General features: G+C 42.7%; 1 protein-coding gene across 2 annotated transcripts in view; it reads right to left on the bottom strand.

Moving 5' to 3' along the window:
- The window catches only part of SIN3A (SIN3 transcription regulator family member A), a 75356-nt gene that overhangs the window by 11971 nt on the left and 45334 nt on the right, over positions 1 to 18051 (bottom strand). For both annotated transcript variants that reach the window (XM_058736998.1, XM_058736997.1), the window contains exons 14-19: positions 17792 to 17975; positions 15824 to 16397; positions 13111 to 13280; positions 9205 to 9378; positions 1398 to 1490; positions 409 to 503 (exon numbers count right to left, since the gene is read on the bottom strand). In XM_058736998.1, coding sequence (XP_058592981.1) covers positions 409 to 503; positions 1398 to 1490; positions 9205 to 9378; positions 13111 to 13280; positions 15824 to 16397; positions 17792 to 17975 — 1290 coding nt within the window. The remainder of the gene's footprint in view (positions 1 to 408; positions 504 to 1397; positions 1491 to 9204; positions 9379 to 13110; positions 13281 to 15823; positions 16398 to 17791; positions 17976 to 18051) is intronic.

Here is an 18051-nt window from a genome sequence, read left to right as displayed (position 1 = left end):
TGGCTTCCTTGAATTTTGTCACAGACGCCTTTCCCCCTTGCTGATTTAGCTCTGCATGCTTTTGCCATAATAAATCATCACTGGGAATATGACTACACGTGGAGTCCTTGAGTCTTTCTAGTGAATCATCAAAACTTGGAGACTCCGACACACAGTCCTATCCGACATAGGCAAATTACTGCTACATCTCTAAAACTCTCACTTCTCTGATGCTTCTTTGGCACATGCTCCAGGTAAGCTCATGGTGTAACAGCCAGAGAAACCTTGAATTAGTGTCCTCAGTGTCCCCGCTGTCCAGCAGACAGAGCAATGAAGTGAGTGAAAACCAAGGATCTGAAAGCCATTTCACTCTCCGTTCCTCAGCCGTGTACCAGTACATATTGCCAACCTGTGACTTCGTTCACTCACCTCGGGAGAAATACTGGTTTCCGTGCCAGATGCTCACGCAGCTCAGGAGAGGTAGTATCAGAGTTCATGTATCGCTCCACGTAGTCTGACCAACGCTAGGATTATAAACACAAAATGGGGGTGGAGAGAGAGCACAAAAACTGGACTCCACCCTCCTCAGGTATTCTAGCAAATTCTATGACTAACATGTCAGAAATCCTTAAGTTTTAAGATCAAAAAAATCTTGCCATAGTGACATGCTGGTATGTATTGACACACAGCTTCAAAATTCTGGTACATAACAAACCCAAAGTTTGTCTGAGATACTTAAAAGTTACCAGAAGTCATAAATGGGTAGAAACTGGCTCACTGACAAGTTTTATTTCACCACAGAGGGTTTTGTTAAAGAACAAAATATACAGTGGCAAATGTTTGAAAATCGGGATCTTTCACATTACAATCTGGCCTTCTGGCATCTCAAATTTTTTTTTTCCCCAAAGATTTGGCACCCAGGAACCAATACTCCCACAGAACAACAATCTCCCTTCCCTATCTCAACATCATCGCATGGCTTGCATCTCTCATTAACATTACCTGCCAGGCCCAGCTAGGATAACCAACTCACTCTACCCACTCTGCAGGCTTGAGAGCTCCTGGCTTCACCTAGCCCAATAAAAAGTAAACATGACACAGAGTCAGGATGATACCAGGCAGATGGCACCTCATTTGTTGTTTCTTATACTTTAAAAGAAAAACAGGAAAGCTGCCAAACAGGACATTTCCTGAGAGACGGATTTACTGAGAGCTAGATGAGACTGCCATCAACCCTAAGTGTCTACCACCAGGCAGCCCCCTTCTCTTCTGCTGAACTGGCCTATACTTCAGACATCAGGTTCTGACCCTTAACAGGTCTGAGGCTGTCTTGGCCTTCTAGAAGATCATCCCTAGGCAGAGCCTCAGGACGTGACGGCCCTCTAAGCACACGGTTTCTGTAATATACTTGTCCATACCTCTGCTTCTACAGGGTCATCCGAGTTCTCCTCTTCTGTGTCCAGGAGCTCAATGGTCAGCTGAACCTGGCCTTGGCTCTGAATAAACATAAGCTGCAAATAAGAAACCAGGGTGTAAACAAAAGACCACCTCCAAAGCTGTAATAATCTAGCTGCTCAAGGGTTGGGAGGTAGGGAGGCAATAAACTTATAAAACTTTGCTCTGATTGAAGAGATGAGGCAGACACTCCAAAGCTTAGGAGGCAGATGATAAAAAAGGCAAAGTTCAATCTTGCTACCAGCAGAATGAAAGGTTAGAGCAAAAAGTATCATTCCACATTTCATACCTCTTATATTGGCTAGAACAATAGTCAATGTCAAGAATGCTTTAAAATTATTTTGTTCGTTAGAAAGAAATATAGCATAAAGCCAGATCCGTAAAACATCAATGCCATTTCACCTGATAATCCCATTTCTGGAACACAATACAAAGATGTTAATGACCCTCTAGCATTAAAGAAAGAGAAGAAAAGAAAAATGAAACAGAAAGGAAGGAAGGGAGGGAGGGAAACTTCTAACAGAAAGTGAAGTGGAAAACATCAAACCCAACAGAGAGCAGCGATCACATTTTTACAGCAATAAAGACTCCCCAAGGAGGTGCCTGGCTGGCTCAGTCAGTGGAGCATGTGACTCTGATCTTGGGATTGTGAGTTTGAGCCCCACATTGGGTGTAGAGATTACTTAAAAATAAAATCTAAGAAAAAAATAAAAAGACCATCCAAAGCATCACAAACTCTGTGGTGTAAGGAACACAAAACATCAACATATTAATAAGTGATCTGCTGTAATGGTATCAATCATATTTGAGGCTCTTAATATTCTGAGTTCTGCGAACTTTATTTCTGAGAGAGAGAACACATGAGCATGAATCTGGGAAAGGCAGAGAGAGAGAGACAGAATCTGAAGCAGGCTCCACACTGTCAGCATAGAGCCTGCTGCAGGACTCAAACTCACAAACCATGAGATCATGATCTGAGCCAAAGTCATGGACGCTTAACCGACAGAGTCACCCAGGTGCCCCTTAAAAATTCATATTTAAAAGCAATACACTGATAGGGGCAAAAAAAAAGTCATATTTTGCACAAAAGAACTATGAAATGGTGGCGGCACATGGGATCTCCCCGTCAGAATCCCAAGACTCTCAATGCCTTTACCCTAAAGGCTTGCTGCAGACAAGCTCACTGTCCAAATCACAAGGAGAAGAGCAGAGCATATAAGGAAGCTTGAGAATCATTTATTTCAACCTTCTTCATTTTACACAGGGAAAAACCTAAAGTTCAGAGTTCTGACTTCTCAAGGCCACACAGCCAGTAAACAAACAGGACCAGAAGCCAGTTCTGATTCCCAGTGCTCTTCCAAAGCACCTTTAAAAACTCCTATCTGTGGAGCACCCAGGGGGGCTCAGTTGGTTAAGTGTCTGACTTTTTTTTTTCTTTTTTAAAGTCTATTTTGAGAGAGAGAGCGAGAGAGCGTGTGTGTGCACGCAAGAGAGAGAGAAGAGAGAGCACAGGTGAGCACTCTCTCTCTCAAAATAGATTAAAAAAAAAAAAAAATCCCTATCAGGGGCACCTGCGTGGCTCAGTCAGTTAAGCCCCTGACTTCGGCTCAGGTCATGGCCTCATGGGTCGTGAGTTCGAACCCCACGTAGGGCTCTGTGCTAACAGCTCAGAGCCTGGAGCCTGCTTCAGACTCTGTCCCTCTCTCTCTGCCCCTCCCCTGCTCATGCTCTCTCTCTCTCTCAAGAATAAATAAACATTAAAAAAAAAAAATTAAAAATTCCTATCCACTAGTAAAATTTAGAACATGACAGGAACATAATACATGCAACATAAATATAAAACCACAGTTATCTCTAAAACATTTCAAAAACACTGCCCCTAGGAGTTTGCTCCCCACCAACACCCCAATCTAGGATGACCTAGAGTATCAAGATTTGTTCTACTTCTTAACGAACTCACCCTTTGAAACAATACTAAGACCATCTCCTCTCTACTTGAAACTGAACTTCATTTCACCTCAACAGGGTCCTCCACCTGCCACCTGTCTTCTTAGGCCCTTTACCAGGTGTTTACCGTGGCTCTCTGCACTCTGCAACCACTCCCCAGTTCTTGACTAGCTTCATTATCTGACTGCCCACATCCATAACCCAAACGGTAACTACCTACAGTTGTAAACATACCTCTGGTTTCTCCACTCCTCCTTTCTCAGGGCTACCATACTGATCTGCCTGAAAGCTCAAATCCAGTGGGACATTTAGTCCCTAAAAATGCTTTACCGCTTACCAACCACAAGAAACTTCACACCTTTTACTTAGTATGGCTGAGGATCCTCATTTGGACCCTCGTTCTACACACCTCCTTCACCAATATTCTATACTTCAGTCACTCAACATGTGGTCACTTAATGTGTATCCTCAGGCACCTATAGAAGAGAACACAGTTTCTAGCTTGGAGGAGCCCAATTTAGTAAAGGAAACAGGAATATAAAGAGCTATATTTATGGGGCACCTGGGTGGCTCAGCTGGTTAAGCATCTAACCGGCTCAGGTCACAATCTCATGGTTTGTGGGTTTGAGCCTGGCATCAGGCTCTGTGCTGACAGCTCGAAGCCTGGAGCCTGTTTCAGATTCTGTGTCTCCCTCCTCTCTCCCTCTCCGTGGATCTCTCTCTCTCAAAAATAAACATTGGGGCGCCTGGGTGGCGCAGTCGGTTAAGCGTCCGACTTCAGCCAGGTCACGATCTCGCGGTCCGTGAGTTCGAGCCCCGCGTCAGGCTCTGGGCTGATGGCTCGGAGCCTGGAGCCTGTTTCCGATTCTGTGTCTCCCTCTCTCTCTGCCCCTCCCCCGTTCATGCTCTGTCTCTCTCTGTCCCCCCAAAAAATAAATAAAAAACCGTTGAAAAAAAATAAACATTAAAAAAATATTAAAAAAAAAAATAAAAGAGCTATTATTTACATTAAAACTAAGGTAACTACTGGGGCACCTGGGTGGCTCAGTCGGTTAGGCATATGACTTCGGCTCAGGTTATCATCTCATCTCATGGTTTGTAGATTCGAGCCCCTCATTGGGCTCTGTGATTACAGGACGGAGCCTGCTTCAGATCCTCTGTCTCCCCCCTCTCTCTCAAAAGTAACATTAAAAAAAAAAAAAGAAAGGAAAAAAAAAAACTAAGGTAACTACCAAGGTACTATTCTAGAGACATGGGCAATACCCCGTGAGAATAAACAATTTCTCCTCAGTGAGCTGAAAAAGATTTCACTTCACTGAAATGGCACTCAGATGGTCACTGAAGGATATAGGGGAATACCATTCCATTTCAGAAAAACTACAACAGAGAAAACCCTATTTTTAAAAGTACATAAAAAGAGGGGAGGGCTGCCATGTTTGGCTCAGTCAGTTAAACGGCCAACTCTTGATTTTGGCTCAGATCATGATCTCATGGTTCATGAGTTCGAGCCCCGAGTAGGGCTCTGCACTGAGTGTGTGGAGCCTGCTTGGGATTCTCTCTCTCTGCCCCTCCCTCATGTTCTCCCTCTTTCTCTCTCTCCCTCTCAAAATAAATAAAACTTAAATAACTTTAAACCCCTTCCAAAACCAGGGTGAAGGATATGAACAGGCAATACACAGAAAAAGAAATGGGCAATGGCAGAAAACAGGAAAATATGAATTAAAATAATTTTCTGGGGCTCCTGGGTGGCTCAGTTGGTTAAGCATCTGACTCCTGATTTTGGCTCAGGTCGTGATCTCACGGTTTGTGAACTTGAGCCCCTTGTCAGGCTCGGTGCTAACAGCACGGAGCCTGCTTGGATATTCTCTGTCTCCCTCTTTCTCTGTCCCTCCTCTGCTCATGTTCTCTCCCTCCCTCTGTCTCTCTCTCTTTCTCTGCCTCTCAAAAATAACATTAAAAAAAAAAAAAAAAAAAAAAAAATATATATATATATATATATATATATATATATATATATATATATATATATATAAATTTCTAACCATCCAAATGGCCAAAATAAAGTAGTTTGATAATGCCCAGAGTTGACTAAGGATGGGAAAATAAATGCTCTTATGAAACTGTACCCTAGTATATATAGCTTGTTGCTGTGGAGAATAAAATGGTGATATCCATTAAAATTTAACATTTAGGGGTGCCTGGCTTGTTCAGCTGGTAGAGCATGAGACTCTTGATCTCAGGTTCGTGAGTTCAGGCCCCATGTTGGGTGTAGAGCCTACTTAAAATAAAATACGTATAATATATGTACATTTTGAATTTTTTAAAATATGCACATCCTTTGACCCAGTAATTTCATTTCTTTGTCCCTACCTTAGACAAAGACTAACACATGCACACTAGGATATAAGCACTAGGATGCAGCACTATTTGAGACAGTAAAAAATGGAAATAGTTTAAATGTTCGCCCTGAAGGGAATATCTTTTAAAACTATGATACATTTTTACTCTTAGGTATGACAAAGCAGTTGTAAAATTGAGCTGGACTTCTATAAACCAAAACAGAGAAATTCTAAGCCAGACTAAGTAAAAAAAGCATGATGCAGAATACGCAGTGTAATATGTATTTCCACATATACACACACATATGCATGTAAAGGCACAGAAGACGGTCTGAACAGGTACACAGAGAGCTACACATGGCTGAGTTTTTGAAAAGCAGTGTACAGAGGCAGCTGGATGGCTCAGTCGGTTAAGTGTCTGACTCTTGAGTTTGGCTCACGTTATGATCTCACAGTCGTGAGACCAAGCCCCGAGTCAGGCTCCATGCTCAGTGTGGAGCCTGCCTGAGATTCTCTCTCTTCCTCTTTGTCCCTCCTCTGCTCACACGTCCAAGTGCGTGCTCTCTCTCTCTCTCTCTCTCAAAATAAACTTAAATAAATAAACAAACAAACAAATAAATAAATAAAAGCAGTGTACAATGCACACAGAAACAAAATGGAGAGGAGGCTGGGGGTCAGAGGTGGGCAGGAGATCTGAAGGGCTGCTTGTGCTTAGCTTAATGTTAATACTATCCAATTTTATTTTCCGTGTGAACATTTTAAAGGATCACTGTCATGGCATAATCTTTCTGGTTACGAAGCCTTCGTTCCCACTGTTCCCTCTGCCACTCTGACAACTGTTCTTATCCCGTAGGGTGACTCTACCTATTCCTTCGTAGGCCTTCACCACACAATTTAATCCATTGTTAACTCACTGTGGGTGGGGATGGCAATTCTGTTCACCAGGAAACAACACACACTAAACTCCTACTAAACATTTATAGATTTAAAACGTTGGAAAACAAACAAACCAATCCTGAAAAGCTTAGGAAATTTCTTCTGTACTGCAAACAGTACAGGTGACAAGATTAGAAACTAAAGAAATAGCTGAAAGTAGAAGCAGACAACTAGGTGGAAGATTTGGGGTCAGATCCTAAAAGTACATGGAATATATCCATGGGGCGCCCGGGTGGCTCAGTGGGTTGTGTCTGACTCTTGGTTTCGGCTCAGGTCACAATCTGATGCTTCATGAGTTCAAGCCCCATGTAGGGCTCTGTGCTGCCAGTGTGGAGCCTGCTTTGGATTCTCATTCTCTCTCTGCCCCTCCCCCACTCACATGGGCTTCCTCTCTCTCGAACTAAATAGATAAACTTCAAAACAATAAATGGCTGGGGGGGGGGGGGCGGTGGTGGCAGGGAGCGCCTGGGTGGCTCAGTCTAAGTGTCCAACTTTGGCTCAGGTCATGATCTCACAGTTCATGAGTTCGAGCCCCTCCTCGGGCTCTGTGCTGACAGCTCAGAGCCTGGAGCCTTCTTTCGATTCTGTGTCTCCCTCTCTCTCTGCCCCTCCCCTGCTTGTTCTCTCTCTCAAAAATAAATAAATAAACTTTAAATAAATAAGTAAAATAAAAGCACATGTAACACATCCAACAAGGATATGTTAGCTCTCTCTGCTCAGCCAACTACAAACCTTATTCTGGGCCACCAAAACCATCCTTCTTATGTAAATACATACAAGTTTTGTTCAGCCATACTATATTCATTACATAGCTGCAATCATAATACACATACTTTTGTCTCCTTTTATTTGCTTCGGTATTTTTATAATTTATAATTAACTTTTAAGGGCTGCAAAATGTGCCACCCAGCATTCACAAAGTAGGCTGCCATTACCCATTCCCACAGTGGGTTGGACATCAAGGCTGTTTCCAACTATTTGCTTTCTTAACTAGCAACAACAGTGGATAACGGAAAAATAGGAACCACCTAAATGCCCGACGAGGCAGGCATAATTCTCTGTAAGATGAAATATCAACGTCATGAAAAGATGCTAAAGACCCAAGTGTTGCTAACTGAGCAAAATAAGTTAGATTATTTTGCCCAGTATACTCTCTGTTAAATCCAAGCATAGAGTCTAGAAATGTCATCAGTAATTATTTCTGGGAAGCACTACAGGTGACAACTTTTTTCTTTTCTCTACATTTCCTATCTTTTCTATAATGATCATAGATTACATGTATTAACATATTTATTTATTAAATTTATTTTCTTTTTAGTAATCTCTACCCCCAACATGGGGCTACAACTCACGACCCTGAGATCAAGAGTTGTGTGCTCTGAGGAGCCTGGGTGGCTCAGCTGGTTAAGTTTCCAACTTCGGCTCAGGTCATGATCTTGTGATTCTTGAGTTCAAAGCCCTGAGTCCAGCTCTGTGCAGAAAGCTCAGAGCCTGGAGCCTACTTCAGATTCTGTGTCTTCCTCTCTCTCTGCCCTCCCCTGTTCGCACACTCTCTATAAAAAATAAACAAATATTAAGAGCTACATGGTTTTCAGACTGAGCCAGCCAGGCGCCCCTTTGTATTAACATTTTTATTTTTTATTTATTTTTTTAAAAGTTTATTTATTTATTTTGAGAGAGACAGAGATAGCACGAGCTGGGGACGGGCAGAGAGAAGGGAGACAGAGAATCCCAACCAGGCTCTGCACCATCAGCACAGAGCCCAATGCAGGGCTCAAACTCACAAAACTGTGAGATCATGACCTGAGACGAAATGAATAGTCAGATGGTTAAACCAACTAAACCAGCCAGGCGCCACTGTGTTAACATTTTTAAACAAAATATTATAATATTTACAAAGCATTATACTATGAAAAAATATTCACAAGAGAAAAACGCAGAATACAAAACTGTAAAAATCACACACAACAACTAATGTTTTTGTTTTGTTTTGTTTTTGAGTAGGCTTCACTCCCAGGTTGGAGCCCAATGTGGGGTTTGAACTCATGACCCTGAGATCAAGACCTGAGCTGAAATCAAGAGTTGGATGGGGCGCCGGGGTGGTTCAGTTGATTAAGCGCCCAACTTCGGCTCAGGTCATCATCTCGTGGTTTCTGAGTTTGAGACCCGGATTGGGCTCTGGGCTGACAGCTCAGAGCCTGGAGCCTGTTTGGATTTTGCGTCTCCCTCTCTCTCTCAAAAAATAAACAAACATTAAAAAAAAAAATTAGAGTTGGATGCTTAACTGACTGGGCCACCCAGGCACCCCCAACTAATTTTTTTTTTTAAAGGTAGGGAAGTAACAGACTATCCAAGGGAGACTTTACCTTCATTTTTTTTTTTTTTTTTTTTTTAATTCCCTCCAGTGGGCTCATAGGAACTCTAAGGAGTTCTAGGAGTAGAATCACTGGATCAAAGTACCCTGGCATGGCTTTTATTTCTGGTGGAGACAGTTCCAACAATGTCTGCTGTCACCAGCATGGTCCTTGACTCCATGAGTAACTCTCACCTTAAAGCAATTCTCATCTGACATGAGTTGCTCAGCCTTCCGCTGATACGTTGACTCCAGGAGACTCCTGGAGGTCTGTGTGTTCAGCTGGCCTCCTGTGGCCCCATTATTGTTTTCTGCCAGGTAAAGGTCAGTCACCTGTACACAGATCTCGTCACTCACAATGTGCTGCAGCTGAAATCAAGCAAAGGCAAGCTGTCAGTGAACCAAGAAAACATTTCTCCTTGTCATACAGTCAACCTTCCTCTGATGGTTCCAGTCAGTCAGCTTAAAAAGACTTCTGGTTGGTAATTTTAGAAAATTAATCACACAGAACCAGTATTTTATATTCTTGGAGAATAACTAAGCCTAAACCTCCAAGAGTAACACTGGGCCACGAAAAGAGCTTTTCTATGTATTTAAAAGCAAAAGCATAGGCAGTTCATGTTAGTATGCTGCTTATTTAAAGTTCTAAGGAAATGTAAAAATAAAAAAAAAATTGTTACATGAAAAGAGAAATCTCATGGCTTTCTGTTTTTATGGTGCTTCTTTACGGTTTACAACTTGGTTTCACGCACATTCTCATTTGCTCTATGCAACCAGCCCGGGGAGCAGGCTGAAGAGGGACACCCAGTTACAGTGGAGACAAATGTCCATTTTAGATGAGAAAACTCACTGTGTGCCAAGGTGAGGTCAGGGGCCTTGGTAAACCATGAAAGCTAGACCCCTGTCTATATGTTCCCAGCCCTAGCACAAAGTTGGAAACTCATTAGGTATTTGAGAATTGGTTGCTGAATCAATTACCCAAGGGCACTCAGTTGAAGGAGCACAGTTAGGACTAATATTCAAGCTTCCTGACCCTTATGCTGATATTCTAATACGTTACTTCTGTTTCTACATCTGATAAAAAATACAGTCCTTAAATTGTCAACACTATTAATTAACTCAATTTCAACACAGGTCAATCATGAGTGATTACTGGTAATTATTGTGATTACATTCTTGAACTATCTAATGACTAGAAAGTTGAACCTTTCAGAGTTTCCATTCTCATAGGTCATGATGATCTTTCTATTGTGAAATAAAAATTCCCCTCAAATGAAACTTTACCCATAAAAATGCCAGAGAATGTGAAAAACCTACAAGCAGAGAAAAGCAAGATGTTAACTGCACTATCATTTTGTCTATTTTACTTTAAAATTCTCAAAAACCACTAAGCCATTCTATTTTTAGGAAGATACATCCTTTTTGAAGCACTAGTAACTATGACAACTACTTATTTTTAACATTTAAAAAAGTCTTAAGTGACAAGTATGTGTATTTGTAGATAAATGGACACAGCACAAGGTCAGAAGGGTGACTGATTTGACAGTGGTTGAAAGGCCAGCAACTGGAGATGGCTGAATTACAATTAGCCCAGACAATGGATTCTAATGTGACCATTAAAATAATGTCTATGATAACCTGATAACAGAGAGAGCAGCTTAAGATACAGTGTTTAAGGGAGCGGGCGGAGGGGGAAAGCAGTGTAATAAAAGTGTATCTAAAGCATGGTGCATACCACGTAGACACTTCCGCTTAAGACCTTCTTACTAAAGTAAACTCACTGACTCCCTATTCACACCCTCTTCTTGGATATTCGGCCCTTCCTAGAGTTTTTGGAAAGGGCAGACCTATAATATCAGGGACAACTGGACAGCTTACACTCCCAAGCTAGGTTGCTCAGATTCTCTCTCCTGCTAATTTGAAATGACACAATGAACACGTTTGGTAGACATTTTACAGAGGAACATCTACATGGAAAGGTCAATGCTAGGGCCAGAGGCACTGGCAGAGCAAGCCAAAGCTCCAGGGGAGCTGGAGAAGCCTTGAGTATGTGGCCAAACATCTATTTGCAGAGAAAAGCATGAGAATGAAGTAGATGTTCAGAAAGAAGGCATGCAGGAGAGAAAAAAAAAAAAAAAAAAAAAAAAAAGATTCCCAGCCCAATCCCTACATTGGCCATTTTCTGAGTTCTCTACTAGCTATCTGTGAGACCACCTGTTGTGTTAAGACAAATCCCTACTAAACCACAGTAGATCCTTGAACAATGTGAGGGTTAGGGGCACCAACCCTCCATGCAGTGGAAAATCCACATATAACTTCTGACTCCCCCCAAACCTAACTACTAATAGTCTACTAGTGCCCAATAAGCCTTACCAATAACCTAAATAGTCAATAAACGAGTATTTTTTGTTAGATGTATTATACACTATACATCTTTACAAAAAAGTAAGTTAGAGAAAAAGTATTATTAAGAAAATCATAAGGAAGAGAAAATGCATTTACAGTATTATGCTGTGTTTATTGAAAACAATCTGCATGGAAGTGGACCAGCGCAGTTCAAATTCAAAGCCCTGTTGTTCAAGCATCAACTGTAGTCTGGAAAAGATAAATGTATGGCCTGACCTTGAAATATATGTTCTGCCTCCAGTCAGGAATAATCTCTGGGAGAACATCAAACAAGATGGGGAGAATGAGAGAAGATATGCCTCCAACTGAGGAGTTAAGATGAGAAGCATGAACATATGTTTTAAAAACACTGGATTTGGGTATCTGGACAAAACCTGTTTCTTAAAAAGATTAGACATTATGTGTTACTGACTCAAAATTGCAACCAGGTGCTTCTAATGTATGGATTAATTATATCTATTGTTTCAAAAACCAAGCTCGGGTTTATAAAAAGTTAATTTTCCTGGATTTCTAAAATTGCTGTGCTGGCAGTGTGGGAGACCTTACTTCCAGCCGTAGCAGCAATACGCAGCAGCAGAAGCACATGACAACTGGAGGCTTTATTTTACATACGTTCAGAAGGTGTTAACAAAGATCAGTTTCTCAAAATTAGGACCAGAGCTGTTGGCACCCATGTAATGATTTCGCTCAGTCACCATACAGACTCCTTATGGGAAGGCCTATTAACATCTTTGACTTTCAGGAAAAAACCTGTATACCTGACAACCTTCCTGAAGATGCCAAGATTCAGTTATGTGAAGCGTTCTTCCTTGACCCCGAGCAGATCCTGCGAAAGGGTGCAGAACCTTTCCAACATGCCCTCCCAACATCAAGGCAAAGGCATGGGTACTGTGCAAAGGATTCCACATTTCACTCCAAGAAAGTACCAAGCAACACAAGCTTTCCACCCCGCCCTCCCCATAGTGGCAGTGAGGACTCCCGAATGTTCTTTGTACAAGTTTTCACTTTAAAGAAAGGAGTGCACCAACAACAGATTCTAAGCCCTTCACAATGCAGACCTTAAGCCAAAAGAGTGGAAACCTGACTACCCAATTGCTATAAAATTATCACTGCTGTGAAGAACAACATATTTACAAAGTTCCAGGGTGCCACAGGAACAAACCACAAAACCAACCACAAGTTCAACTCAAATGGAACCTCAGATAGTGAGGTGGGCAGAGTATTATAGAAGATGTTGTATGAAACCCTTCCCACAAAAGGAACTTTAAATCTTAAAAGGAGGAAAGTACACAGAATTAAACCAACACCTACAGAAGAGGAAGAGTTACCCACTGAGAGCCCCCCACTGGGAGCCAAGGTAAGAGCCGGGCCAGTACCAACACTCACTCTATAGGCAGGCAGTGAGAACAGGGCAAAACATCGGGTCTGCTGTAGACTCATTCAACTGTGAGGGCATACTGAGCAAAGCGAAGGAGTCAATTTAGCGGCTGAAGTACTCCCACTCTGTTAACACGAGAGATCCGTAATCACATTAACCTCCCCCTTTCCTCTAGAGAACCAGACATTTGTAAACATCATTACATGCGCAAACTGCCCTTTTAATTCCAACCGAAATCTTGCCTTTCCTCTTTGCCTCATCCATCTTTAGGTAAGGACTTCTTCCCTCACCAAACCTAGCCTCCACCGTGCCCTCACCTGTCTGACAATGCTCTGGATTAGTTTGTCCATGGTGAAGGCAATGTAGGCGTGAATGGTGAACATCTCTCTCAGCGAATCTTCGTACTGTGACGAGTCTATGTTGCCATCTAGCAGGCTCCGCACCATGTCCAGGAAAGCTGGGTAATAATCTTCTACATCAACATCCACTGTGGGAGAGATGGGAGAGGTGAGGCCTTACCCTGCTACGAAAAGACTGGGAGAGAGGGCAAGGCAAATCCCACAGCTGGCCTAAAGAGCATTTGAAAGAACGAACCCTAGGTATTCAGACATACCCACTCAATCTGCTGCAGGCAGAGATGAGATCTGACAGGTGGCTACAATGGCCAGCGCTGGCTATCAGAGGACAGTGACCCTGCAACTTTAACAGGGGCTCTGACACTCTGTCCATGCTAGAAAGACACTAAATTACAGTACGACTGGGCTCTGCCTCAGGACAGCAGAATATCCCAGGGAAGAAGTTTCTTCAACAGTTGTTGGCTCTCCTTCTGAGAGAGAAACCTACTCTCCCGGCCTGCACAGAGCATTCCTCACACGGGTCACTTGCTCATAAAGCTATTTCAATGAAGCATCAAGTGCAGATGAGAAAAGGCAGACAGCGCCACACTCAAGTCCTGGGAAACCTCTCGGGAACAGAAAAATAGGAGTGCAAATTAAATCCCCTATGAATAATGAAGTAATCTGCATTTGTCAAAGTCCTTTTGTTTAAAAATGGATTCCCAACGTTGTACTTCACAAATTGCATTAAATGATCTGTACTTGCTGCACATGAATCACTTCAACCAGCAGCTGGAATCTTATCAGTTGTCACAGAGACATTTGGCAACTTGCAGAGTACAAAAGGAAGCATGAAAGTAGCTTTTAGCTTGTTTAAGACCCATTTACTGATCTCCAGTGCTAGCAATCAAGACAGTGGCATGAGGGGGCCACTGGGGTATCGGTTATGTTGTTTCCTGACCCAGGTGCTGGTTACACAGGTGTGTTTCACTTTGTAAAAATTCGCTATTCAATTTGGATTTGTAGATTTTCCTGTACATATGTTGCACTTCAACAAAAAGTTCACTAAAATGAAAAAAAATTCACAAGAACTCTTTGTCACTGACATCTGGTTACCCATTTGTAAAGTTTATACAGAGAAAACAGGTGCAGAGCAAAAAACTAAATCCTTCCCCATTTATCTGAAGTGTGATGGCTCACTGAAGACCATGCAAAACAGAACAATTAACTGTTGAAAAGAAGCAACTGGCTAGACTTTCATCACAGAATATCACCTTGTTCAGACCCACAGCACAGGCACAGGCTGTGCTACTGCTGTGCAGGTGCTTTTATGCCAGAATAAAGCTAGGGGCACAGGCGAGACGTGCCCACAAGCTATGATCAGTGTGAGGCTTGGCGTTACCACTCAAGACACAATGTAAGCTTCAAACCAGGTTAAGTCAGTGGTCAAGCCAGGATTAGGCCATTTGCTCTCTCATTTCTACCCAAGCAGATGGAATTCACCACACTGGGGTCCAAAAGCGATCTCTCTCAAGCTAGGATTAATCCAGACAAAGGCTTTTAAAATTAATATCTCTATGAGCTCTTCAACAGAAAGTTAGGGCCACACATGGGCTACTTACATCAGCAACAGCTAAAAAAAATTTAAAATAATTCACTCCATTAAAAAAAAAAAAAGTCTTAAAAAAAAAAAAAAAGAGCCTGTGTGGCTCAGTCGGTTAAGCGTCGGACTTCGGCTCAAATCACGATCTCACGGTTCGTGAATTCAAGCCCCACAACAGGCTCTCTGCTGTCAGCACGGAGCCCACTCTGGATCCTCTGTCCCCCTCTCTCCCTGCCTCTCCCCAACTTGTGCACTCTTCTCTCTCTCAAAAATAAACATTAAAAAAAGTCTTAAAGATAATTCATTCCACAAACTGGCTATTTCTTTAAGGGCACAGAAGAAAAGCTCCACGGAAAAGTTTTTGGCTTACAGCTCAAGAACCTAATTACGAACGGGACAGTTATCTAGAAGCAGGCAACAGAGAATTCCGTAAAGCACACGGAGGCTTCCTTAGCCCATGTTTATTTTCCTTTTCCTGTGATCTCTAACTGCACTCCTGTTCTTCATGGTCTGCTGCCTCACACCATCTCTTGACTTCCAATCTCCTTTCCATAAACTATTTCTGTTCATTAGGAATGAGCCATGAACCCTATTGGCTAAAGAGAAGTCTAGCCCAAACATATCTGAGAAAATTCATATCTGGCTCAGGCATGAACAACTAGGAATTTATGTTCCATCATGCAGCAGAACCGACTGTGATGTTTTAGTCCCACCCTGTCCTTTAAAACATTCTGCAATACCCCAGAGAGCTGCCATTTGGGAAACTGATGGCAACTGACACTCCCTGTCCAGGTGTCCACAGTAGGAACCACTGAGAGCATCCGTGATCCAAGCCCTGCAGAGGGTGCTTTGCATATTCTCCCCGATTCTCCCAATAACTCCACAAGGTATTAAGGAGTGCCTCCATTTTACAGGTAAACAGGTAAGGGGAGTTGAAGTAAGGTCACACGACCAGTAAATTGCAGACCTAGGATCTGAACCCTGGTCAGGCTCTGAGGCTGTATGTATAAAAGAAAGCAGTCCCAAATCTAATTTGGCTCTGAGGCCCCCAACCCCTCACACCATCCAGAAACCAACAGTCTAAGCACTCACTAGGTTCTTTGAGGCGCAACTGGATAGCAGGACTGTCACTCTTGTCTCGCTTTATGCCCAACACTTCCCGTTCCCACTCTCTCTCTCGGTTTTCTTCTTCAATTTGTCTTTCAGCTTGGGAACAAATCCGTAGCAGCCGCAAGCAGAGAATCTGATGCAGTCGCATAAAGATATACCAGTTGTTATTAACATAGAAGAGGTTGTATACTTCATCCATCCCTCTTAACTTCTGAGCTGCTGTGTTACTAAACAGTAGCTTAGACTTAGGGGGACTGCCCCCAACACCATTGTGCTTCTTAGCTGCCCCTGTGGCTTCATCTACATCCATCTCTTCTTCTTCCTCTTCCTCCACATCCGAGAGATCACCTCTCTGAGCAAAGAGCAGATCTGGAATGAAATGATGCATGATTTGCTTGATTTTATACTTGTCCTCCTTTTGAATGCCCGTCTGCCTCTTCACATGGTGGATAATCAAAGCAGCTGCATCTTCCAGGATCTGTTTGTCTTCATAGGCAAGCGAGAGGTGTGGGCCAACAGGTACACCGGCATTTTCTTCTGTAGCCTGCTCCTGCCTCTGACAGGAGAGAGATGCAAAGTATTACCACAACAACAGTCAACAGAGCTGTGCGACTGTGCCAGCAGTACATGCCGTTATCAACCACAGTGTCTATTATTTTCCAACCGGACACTTCCAGAAACAGAAAGATAAGGTGAGAGATGTGGTCTGACACCAAGGTATTGGTATCTTCTAGACTGCGAAGACTTACTGGGACAATGGGACAAAACTGGGACCATCTTTTAAAATTCTGTAGTAGTGTTTATGGATATGGAGGATACAACATGAGGTCTAGGACTAGAGGTCTACAATCTGGGGTGGGAGTGTGGAAGGTGACAGATGTGATAAAACTGGCAAAACAGGGATGCTTTTTTTTTTTTTTTTAATTTTTTAAAATGCTTATTTATTTTTAAGAGACAGAGAGAGACAGAATGTGAGTGGGGGAGGGCAGAAAGAGAGGAGACCCAGAATCCGAAGCAGGCTCCAGGCTCGGAGCTGTCAGCACAGAGCCTGACGTGGGGCTTTAGCTCACCAGCTGTGAGATCATGACCCAAACCAAAGTCAGACGCTCAACTGACTGAGCCACCCAGGCACCCAACAGGGGTGCTTATTTAAGAGCTCGTTTTACCACTCTTTCCCCCTTTTCATGTAGTTTAACATGTTCATAATAAAACTTTTTTTTAAATTCAAGATCATACAACTTTTAGGAATGCTCAATTACACTGTATTTATGTTTCTATCCATCCCCCATGACTGTAAGCTCCAAGAAAGCAGGATTAATTTCTTAATCATCTCTGTATGCTGGCTCCCAGTACTATATACACTCCTGGTAAGTATGCTGAGTAAACACGGATTAGAAAGCGTCTGGGGATTAAGGCTCAGTGTTTCACCGGTGGAAAGTTGAGAAGGGTTACATGAATGAAGACAAGGTATCATTTGGAGGGAGAGAGACAGGAAGACAAGTGGAAGAGGGAGGTGGCAGGCACAGACTGAAGTCAGGATGTTAAACTGGGAAACCAGTAAAGCCACTTAGTCATAAAGGTGAGGCTTAGATTTAAAATGACAGAATCAAGGGGCACCTGGGTGGCTCAGTCACTTAAGCGTCTTGGCTCTCGACCTTGGCTCAGGTCATGATCTCAACAGTTGTGAGACTGAGCCCCACACTGGGCTCCGCTGGACATGGAACCTGCTTAAGATTCTCTCTCTTCTCCTTCTGCCCCTTCCCGCTCTCACTCATTCTCAAAAATGAACAAATGAATTAATTAATTAAATGGCAAAATCAGGAATAGAGAAGTCTGTGACAGTTACGAAGCAAGAATCAACATGTCTTGGAGGGTCTCACTTTCACGTAACAAATGTAATTTCCAGGAATCAAAGCCATGCTCTCACAGATGTAGAAACCTCCAGCTCACCTCATCATAGATACTCTCAATCTCGTTGAGTAAACTCTTAGACCTCAGGACCTTGGTGTCATTCTGTTTAAAGTTGATGCCCTGGTGGTCCAGAGACTTCAAGTAGTACTTCTCATTCTGCTCTCTCCACACCTTGTTAAAGCCTCTCTGAGCTTCCCGCCATTCTTCCTCTTTCATCTTCAACCTGGGGGGGAGGGGGGAGAAACAACCAGACATGGGAATTATAAGGGAGAGACTTAAACTCTGGCTTTGAATCCTGG

This window comes from Neofelis nebulosa, chromosome 7 (assembly GCF_028018385.1).
Source record: "Neofelis nebulosa isolate mNeoNeb1 chromosome 7, mNeoNeb1.pri, whole genome shotgun sequence".
Lineage (NCBI taxonomy): Eukaryota > Metazoa > Chordata > Mammalia > Carnivora > Felidae > Neofelis > Neofelis nebulosa.
Note: the sequence above shows the minus strand (reverse complement) of the source record. Positions and strands in the feature narration are given on the sequence as shown.